Below are 9,353 nucleotides of genomic sequence, written 5' to 3'. Positions count from 1 at the left end.
TCTACAAGAAATACGAATACGAACATTTATTTCCCTCTATTCTTTAAACTGCAACCAACCTAGCTAGCTATATTTTATCATTCTTAGCAACTAATCAAGCGTCTTCAAATGTGTATAGTAGTACATGTACTTCCTGTTTTGACGGACCAATGAACCTTCGGACTATCGAGACGCCCCCTTTTGACGTCTTGGGGACCACCGGCCGTATGTAAATTTCCTCTTACGATCTTATCACCACCTTCAGTGTGTTAGCTTATGTGTCATGCCCAGGGGTCAAAGGTGTTTTTATGTGTACTGGGACCAAACATTTTGACCGTCAAAGCAGCACATCTTATTTTGACCCATCTTGCACTTTGAGGTGAAAGAACCAGGTTAAGTTTGGAATCGAGTGAAAGGTCAGTTTTCAGGAACGCCAATTACGAAATGCCTATGCATAAACTTTCTTTCGAAATGAAGACTTTTAATTGTTAGATTCACTCGATCAAGATTGGTTGCTGTTTTCAACTAGTTTACACTAAGTTTCTCGCGTTAGCATTCGATTTCTGATATTATATAAGCCTACAGTATGTACATGTAGGTCTATCAGTAGGACCAACTTAATTGGTTTGCAGGCCTAATTGTTATTATAATTTACATATGTAAAATGATACTCCTACGTACCTACGTACCAAATATGTGTAATTACTGGTATAAAAAAAAACGTAACCAAAGTGACTACACATGGGGCTTAAATGTTACGCAATATAACGAGCAATTGACGACCTTTATAGGCCCTAACCGCCTTATAGACGATCTGGTAAAGCGACCATAACAATTACTCTGAGGGTTGATATTATGCTGAAATGAAATTGTTTTTCAGTGCATGAAGGCTCATGAAGTTTGTCTCAGGTTGTTGGGTGGATCCAGGATATCGATTGGTGCACATGGGGTGGGGGTAATTTATATGCTATCTTTTAGGGGGTAGAGGGAAAAGCCCCTGAAAAGATCCAATAAAATATTATTTATTCATAGGTCGATGTATCAACCTGAGTAAAGTTGAGTAATCTTTCAAGTGAACATGTCTCAACATGGCAAACAGTTCCCCCTACACCTTCATGGCAAGGTGGTTGAAATATGGTAGAAATATACCATTTTGCTTCTATAGTCATTATATCACCCCTGGGCCTCCAAACAGTTGTGATGCAAAACAAGACATTATTTTAAAAAAAGCAACATAACAAGAAAACAGTACCAAACTATTCTTGCAATCTCACAGTATCAGCCTCAATGTACTTATTAATTTAACTCTCTACCGGTACATATCTTACATGGTTAAACATACCAAGACATTGACTCTAGGTAGAAAATGGGCACAATCAGATTCAGAAACAGCTGGTCATTTTCTTGACTCTTCAGTTAACAAGAAAAAGATTTCATATCTGGATTGCCAGTGGTGTTCATATCTTTGTCTGTTACCCCACATTGCTGTCTTTGAAGAAACAATATAGAATCAAATAGAAGTGCATTGTAAAATATGAACAAAATATTGTAAGGACTTACCAAACACTAGTACTAATGAAAATGACTTCATCTTTTCAATGGGCAAAAATGATCAAACTTTCAGATACATAATTTTATAATCACAAAAATTATATTTCTATATAATACATTTTTGATGCTTTTATTAAATAGAATAGAACTATAGAGTGGCCTGCTTTCTAATTTTGTTACCTAACTTAAAAAAACTATGACTTAAAAAACAGTAACTGTAAAATTCACAATTATCCCCCATTTGGAAAGATCCAGCAATTACCATACATGTGCTACTTAACCAATCAGCTCAGCATTACCAAACTAAAACTGTATCTGCACAAAAGTACAGTAAGAACCCATTTGAAATTAAACTTGTTTTCTACATCTGTCATAGGTCACCAAAAGGTAATGGGTTGCAGACTGTGTATTGCAAATCATTAATTACGACCCACGTAGTGGTCATAATTCTATTCGTCATTTGGTCTTTTTTGTATGCAGGGAGGCAAGAGAGTTCTGCAGGCAGGCTGTCTTGTTTCCCTATGGGGCAATTAATATGCTGCAGCATCATGAATCCAGACCTAGAACCAAATTGAATCAGTTGCTTTCTCCCCTTTTTATTCTGCACTTGGCAGAAAATAAGTTTTAGTCCTGGTTAGTAAGTACATGGTATGTTAAAATTTGAAGAAGGTGCAGTTTTAAAGCAATTTTTTGGGTGAATGAGAAATGAATTTGGTTTATGACTTGGCATGTCAAATTTATTTTAGTCATATAAGAAATAGCAGAAGTAATATATTTGTTTCTGGAATTCCACACTTGCTTTTGATATGTCTACATGTAATGTAAGTGTTATTATAAGCTGCTTGATTCATTAACTTTTAAACATATCTGAACTTTGTTTAGAAATGGAAGAAAAAGGACCCTCTGAGAGAATAGTCCGCCCATATGTACCAGATGCAGTTGCAACAAGATTAGTGACAACTTTGTATGGATTAACACCAACCAGCCTCCATAAGATGAATAGCTATGATGACCAGAATTTCCATGTGAACGTTCAACCAAGTTCAACCAACCAATTCATTCCTGAAGTCTGGCCCCATGGTTATGTTCTGAAAATACTGAATGCCATTGATTCCGAAGAACCTCAACACATGGGTAGGGTGTTTTTACTAATTGCCAAATTCCAAGCCATGGGATGACAGCAGTTGAGTTGTTCAGGAATTTTTTCTTGTACTAGGGTTTAATTCACTAATTTTATAAATAAAGATATAATTTTAAAATACTTTAAATCTTTGTACATGCATGTTTTCATTCGACCATGTTTTGCATAGAAACAAGACCTTTTGTCATTTCAGATGGACAAACTGAACTTTTGAAGCATTTAAATGGTAAAAAGATTAAAGTGAATGATGAGGAAATGCAATTCCCTGTGCCAGTAAAAAATATTCATGGAAAATATTGGTCAAAAGAAAAATTGCACAGTCAATTGGATGAAAATCTCAAGGAGACTAAAGGTGGGAAAACCTGTAGGAAAGTGCAGCAGTTAGTGTTTTGCAGAATTAAGTCATGTATAATGTATATTTACCAACACAAAGGGACCAGAATTATGGACTGTTAACAATGTGAAAAATGAAGGTTGTGCATACAGTACATATTGACACATAAGGCAGTACATGTAGGTACATGTAGTTTGTGAGACTGTGACTGGGTTCCCATCCCTAGATTGATTTCACAGGATCGGTCCATCCGCACAGGGTTTCTCGCTAAATTGCTTTCAGCTTATGTGGCTAAGATGTCTGGCATGCCTGCTAAAGCTGTTAAACGGTGATTAATTACCCCCTATCAGCTTTATTAGGCATGGCAGACATCTAAGCCGCTTAAGTTAATTGCAATTAAGCGAGAATCCCATTGGAGATAGTTTGATCCAAAGTTAGTACGATAGTCTCTGGGAATGGTCTCAAACACATAGTTCATTATAAAATATGAACAATTTATCAGCCTTTTATGGAAATTTGTACACTGTATCACATTTTAGTTGGGGCTTTAAAGATGTGTATGAAGCCAACCTTTTGCCACAAAAGCCAACCAAATGCCAGCATACAGTTTCTAGTAGTATAACTTGGAGAATTACCAATTGTTTAATTTTACCCCCAAAATTATATGCGAATGGATTTTTCTGCTAGCAGTCTATGCTGTATATCAATGGCGCAGAAAAGTAGGTTAAATTTCTGACCAAAAATTTAAAGAAAGGAGCAGTTTAAAGCTTTTTTATGGCTGATCGAGTGATTTATTCAGTTTACCCCTTGGCATGTCAAATTTATTTGAGTTGTATAAGTAACTATAGATGTGGTTTATATATGTTACTGGGAATCCTCGCTCCACCGATGCTATGTACCTTTAAACAAATTGACTAAGCCAGCAGTCTCTTGTAACATAGCCCAGATTAAATCACCTGTTTCTGAAGGTTACAAACTCTGAATATGATACTGGCCAGTGAAATATATGTATTTTCTGGATAATTAAAAATAATTAATGTTTTATGTATCAATGTATCAACAGTTACAGATGAAAACTAATGGTATAATATTGGCCCACTTTCATTCACATTTCCATCTGGTGGCACATACTTTTGATTTCAGATATTCCATATGATTACTATATTGTCCGCTTGCTACTCTTTGTCCCTGGAAAGATATTGTTTCAAGTTCCATACACTCCTTCAATACTTTTTGAAGCTGGCATGCTTTGTGGAGAGATGAACAAAGCTTTAGAGGTCAGTAAACTTCCAAGTACTTTTCATGATAATAGATAATGTCTAAGCTCTTCAAAGAATTACTGTAGATGTAGTTGGTATGAGTAACAAACTAGAGAGCTCATTAGCCAGTCTCCAAAATGTATAGCTGCAAAATTTGCGGAAGTCGTTCAAAGTTTCAGACTTTTAATTTTTGAAAAAGTAATAAAAAATGTGGAAATTAAACTTTTTTTGTCCTAATTGTCATCGGTCTCCTAATGTCGCAAGAGATTATCTTCTAGCATTTTACCACTCCATTGGCCTGAGGTCTGGTTGACTGATGAAAAATCCCAGCCCCTTCATAAAAGTAGCAAGAGCCTCACTTACGAACTGTTGGACATTATCTGTACAAATAAACAATGTGAGCCAATGAGTGTCAAATATTTTGGACAACAATTGAGTGTCTCTCTCATTTGTGGTAACTTTGGTCACTTCCAATGCAGGCCTTAAAAAACAGATTAGCAGTTTGCAAACTCAAGCCACAGATTTTTTAGCATGAACACCCAAATTAACGACTTGAGCCACAATTTAATGCAAAATGAGCAGGCATGAGCACTACGGGACCATTCCCACATATATTGGATCGACCTAATTCCATGGGGAGTCTCACTAAATTGCCATCAACTTGACCAGCTTAAATGTCTGTCATGCATAGTAAAGCTGTTAGGGGGGTAATTATCTTTACCCCTAGCTGATTTGGTGAGTGTGACAGACATTTAAGCCAGTTAGTTGATAGCAATTTAGGGGGAAATATATCTAAATTCTCAGACTGTTTTAGTGTTACTGCTTTTGCCAGATTAGACATTCATTTTTCGGGAAATTTGCTGCCCTGCTTAATTATCATTTTTTAATTTGTTATTAGTACCACCAGCTTGTACGCTGGCGGTACTCATGGTTTTAGTCCCAACCCGTCTCGTACGGCTCCACCGGCTCCGTTGGCTTCGTTGGCTCTGCAGGGTGTTGTGGGATACAAGTCACCGTTACCGCTTCTCCTCCTAGACCGCAAGGACCTGTGTCCCCATCTCTTGGATTTAGGTCACATATCATCTCAACTTGAACCCCCTGGTATTTTTGTCTCAGTCGGTGCATTGGCCTGGGCGTGGCGCTCGTTGAAACGCACCCTTGTCAAAATTTTTGAAAATTCAATGCTAAATATCTCCCAAACCGAAGGAATTATGGGAAAAATTACTACAGAATTCTGACAGAAATTCATATGTATAGATTCCAAATATGCCCTGAGATTTGACTTTCGACCTTTTATTTCAAGGTCAAACAGGCCAAAATTTTCTAAAAATGGGAATTTTCTGCAAAAAAATATTTGTTTGTACCAATTTTCAGAAACTGCACAGACCTAAGCTCTCATATTATGGTGAGGGGTTACAATCAGGGTCTCCTTTCATCTTTGGGAGTTTGGGGTCAATTAGTGCATTTTCATGGGAGAGGCAGCCATCAGATACTGAAACTGAATACTCTCTCTAATTCTGGTACCGTAAATGCCAGAGACCTTTTATTTTTTTTATTTTGTAGAACTTGTCAATGCCCATATTAACTATTGAACTTGAATAGGAACTCATATACTGTGACCTTGAAATTGACCTTTGACCTACTTTTTCACCAAGAACTGAACTTAGCATATTTTCTTGCTCCTCATATCTTCAAAACCAGCAGAGATCTGCCCAGTGTTGGCCCCAGGTTTTTTCTTTTGTCAGCATACTATGGATGCAATACTGATAACACATTTTAAAGAAAACCAATAGGTCTATTGTCTAGAAAATCACAGGAGTGATCAATGTTAGGAAAATACAGGTCAATTCCAAAATCTGCTTGATTGGACCATTAATAGTTAAGTTTTTTGCATTTATTTTGCATATTTTGATAACTCTTGTTGATTACATTTTATAGAGCTTGTCAAGCACAAGACTGGTGGTGGTGTCCCTTGTTTTTGGTTTTCCGTACAAATGCGCTCACTCCAGCTGGTGGTACAATCTGGAGGTGGTATCGCCTCTCTGATCCTCTAGTTTTAGAAGATGTTTAATTGGGATTGTTTAAATTAATATTATACATTGTCCATGAATACCTGTTTAACAGCTGATGTTTTCCAGACAGACTGAGAAAACTAAAAATTATCACAATTCACTTCAGGATTTTTGGCATCCCTCATATGGTAAAAGGGATCTGCTCTGGAGAATGGATAATCTTCCAAAGCTTTCAGAACTTGTTCATGTATTTGAAGATGAACAAAAGCGCAGAATAATTAGTGAGGTTATAGATGCATTTAAGACTGAAGTATTAGATAGCTTGATGGATCTCTCAAAAGGTAAGGAGCTTCAATTTTATTTGAGATTTGTAGAAAATCAGGAAGAAATACACACTTTTTTGAATTTTCAGTTATTTGCTGAAAATTTAATTAATTGATGATTAGTTATATCTGTAACAAATTGCTGTCAGTTGATCAACAATGTCAAAGTGACAAATTATGCTGCAGCACATGTGCTGTAAAGTCAGTGAAAAATAAATAGTCATTGAAAATGAATGGTGGGAACCTCAAAAGCTATGGGAGTCTCAGCTTGAATTTAAATCTTTGAAAGAAATCTAGAAATAAATTTTGTTTGAAATTTCCAATATTGTTCCTATAATTAAGTGGACTAGTATTTTTTATATTTTAACAAAAAATTCTTATAGGCCTAATTCTTATATTTTTGGGGCTTTACATGGCTGGGAGGCCTTCCAATATGATTGATTTGTAGCATAAATTGTGGAGACAGCAGAAGTACATCCTCTAACTTAATTCGGGAAATATAATAAATTGGTCTATCAGCAAGGTTAATTTGAATTTTCCAATGGAAAATTAGACTTATTGATTACATATGTATGATTTAGCAAAATATTTATCATCAGTATGATTGATTTGTAGGTGTAGTGCATGGAGATTTCAATGAGCAGAACATTTTGACAAGAAAAAGGCAGACCGAAGATGAAGTAGAGGTTACTTACAACGTGTGTGGCGTAATTGATGTTGGAGACTCACATTATGGTTGTTACGCCTTTGAAGTAGCCATTGGAATGGCATACATGATGATAGAATCAAAAGTCATTGATCCTTTGCTTGCAGGTGGGCATTTTCTTGCAGGATATTTACAGGTCCGTCAACTTACCAGCAAGGAAATGGATGTACTATGGATATGTGTTGCTGCTAGACTTGCCCAGTCATTGACCTATGGATGGGATGGATACTTGAAAGACAAAAGAAATACCTATTTATTAGTAACCCAAGAGAGTGGCTGGAGGATTATGGATAAATTGTGGGCTACAAGCAAAGCAGATTTAAATACTAAATGGAAGGCTGTCATTGATTCTTACCATTAGTTTGGCTTTTACCGGGGTACATTCTGCAGGTCTTCTTACAGATTTCCAAATGATCTCCAGAAGCGATTTGTCTAATTTCTAGTAGAATATTTGAGTTGGGTCCCCACCCAAGAGGTACCTGTAGTAATTTAGGGTACTTGGTCTCATGCTGGAACATGTATATGTGGTGATTGCATACTTTCATCTAGAGAGCTACAGAGACAAACAGAGACAAACCTAGATTACAGAGACAAACCTAGATTACATTTGCCATGTGGCGTCCGTATATCTTGTGCTGCTGGCTAATTCCTTTGCGTCTGTGTCCGTAGCCTCTACGGTTTTGTCAAGCTAAAAATTTTGACAAATTTGGAAAATCGTAAGCCTGTAGGTCATAACATTAGCGTAGATGGCATTGAACAGTTCCCATACGGGTACTGTTCGGTGGACTTGCGGTGATCATCATAATGGTGAAACAGACGGGCCACACTGGCGTAGTCTCTAACACTAAATATGCTAAAACTTAATGTCATTCGCTTGCATAATTTTGATATTGTACTTTTGACCACACGGGTGAACAATCGTAGGGGGGACCGGTGCACCGACGTTCAAGGAAGTCGCACTGATTGCGTACGGCAACTGCACAGACTGAAAGGACTTCGTACCAACACTTTTCAACTGAAAACGTGATTTTTTTACTGCGTAACCTCAAGGTTATGTTGGAGAATTAAATGACACTGCACCTGTGTGTTATGTACCCGTAACCACTAACGATGTCAAAAAATCGCACGGAAAGTCTTATGCGATTTCATCGTACGGCACCCGCGGCAAATGTAATAATAGGTTTTACCAGCTTGCGTCTAGATGTAATGAATCGTGTCAGGAGAGCAAGAGGGAGGGGGGTCACCACTACAGGCTTCACTGAAGGCTACGTGTGAATTGCTACGTTTTTCCAAATAATGATAAACATTACGTGAGAATCGCAAATTTTCCATGTTACAGGAAGGTTGTAAACACATGCATGTGCCAATCATTGATTGCTACTTATTAAGTACTTATATGAACTTTTTTGGGACAAACTGTTGAATAATTGAATAATTGAATAATTCAGGTAATTAGTTTTACATTATCATTCATGTGAAATTTTGAGACAATCAAAGACGTAACGTTTATGAAATCTTGTTATATTTTAAGAACCAAAGATTTTCCTTTCTTATTGGTCAGATGACTGTAATGCATTCATAGTCTAATGCGCACGCCCACACATGCACTTGTTTAGATTATATTTTTGTTTTAATAATTTGATAAATTTAATTTTGACAACATGATTTGATAGGTATTATCATATAGAATAAAACCTTTAAAAATAAAATATTTGAATCCAATATTTTGATTTTATATTTTTGACATTGAAGTAGGGAGATTTTGACTGGGTTCCCACCCCTAGATTGATCTAACAGGATCGGTCCATCTCCACGGGGTCCCTCGCTCAATTGCTTTCAGCCCAAGCGGCTTAGGCGTCTGGGACGCCCACTAAAGCTGCTAAACGATAGTTAATTACCCCCTATCAGCCTCAGCAGGCGTGACAGACATCTAAGGGCGCATTCCCATAGATTTTAGATCGGTCTATCCCCGTGAGGAGTCTCACTAGATTACTGGTAGATAATCCGGCTTAATTGTTCGTCCCGCCTACTACAAGCTGTAAGGGGGT

General features: G+C 37.0%; 1 protein-coding gene across 4 annotated transcripts; it reads left to right on the top strand.

Moving 5' to 3' along the window:
- The first annotated feature begins 74 nt into the window (after positions 1-74).
- LOC106169772 (hydroxylysine kinase) lies at positions 75-9,027 on the top strand. Of its 4 annotated transcripts, XM_086996699.1 has the most exons (7): positions 75-204; positions 2,413-2,664; positions 2,865-3,023; positions 4,149-4,282; positions 6,443-6,617; positions 7,215-7,297; positions 7,413-9,027. In XM_086996699.1, the coding sequence occupies exons 1-7, from the start codon at positions 150-152 to the stop codon at positions 7,512-7,514; spliced, it is 960 nt and encodes a 319-aa protein (XP_086852825.1). In that variant the 5' UTR covers positions 75-149; the 3' UTR covers positions 7,515-9,027. The 4 variants fall into 4 exon arrangements, with proteins under 4 accessions (XP_086852825.1, XP_013404836.3, XP_013404837.3 ...); XM_013549382.3 differs by having other exon boundaries at positions 7,215-9,027; XM_013549383.3 differs by lacking the exon at positions 75-204 and adding an exon at positions 213-395 and having other exon boundaries at positions 7,215-9,027.
- The last annotated feature ends 326 nt before the right edge of the window (positions 9,028-9,353 follow it).

Source organism: Lingula anatina, chromosome 1, assembly GCF_051362555.1.
Source record: "Lingula anatina isolate TDL-2025a chromosome 1, LinAna3.0, whole genome shotgun sequence".
Classification (NCBI taxonomy): Eukaryota; Metazoa; Brachiopoda; class Lingulata; order Lingulida; family Lingulidae; genus Lingula; species Lingula anatina.
The sequence above is the reverse complement of the archived record's forward strand: the minus strand, read 5'-3'. Positions and strand labels throughout refer to the sequence as shown.

What these genes read in the sequence shown, in the direction of transcription:
- LOC106169772 (XM_013549382.3), top strand. Translation starts at nt 150, where the DNA reads ATGAACCTTCGGACTATCGAGACGCCCCCTTTTGACGTCTTGGGGACC. An exon ending in CGTCTTGGGGACCACCGGCC is followed by an intron (nt 205 to 2,412) that starts GTATGTAAATTT and finishes AACTTTGTTTAG; the next exon opens with AAATGGAAGAAAAAGGACCC. An exon ending in AGATGAACAAAGCTTTAGAG is followed by an intron (nt 4,283 to 6,442) that starts GTCAGTAAACTT and finishes AATTCACTTCAG; the next exon opens with GATTTTTGGCATCCCTCATA.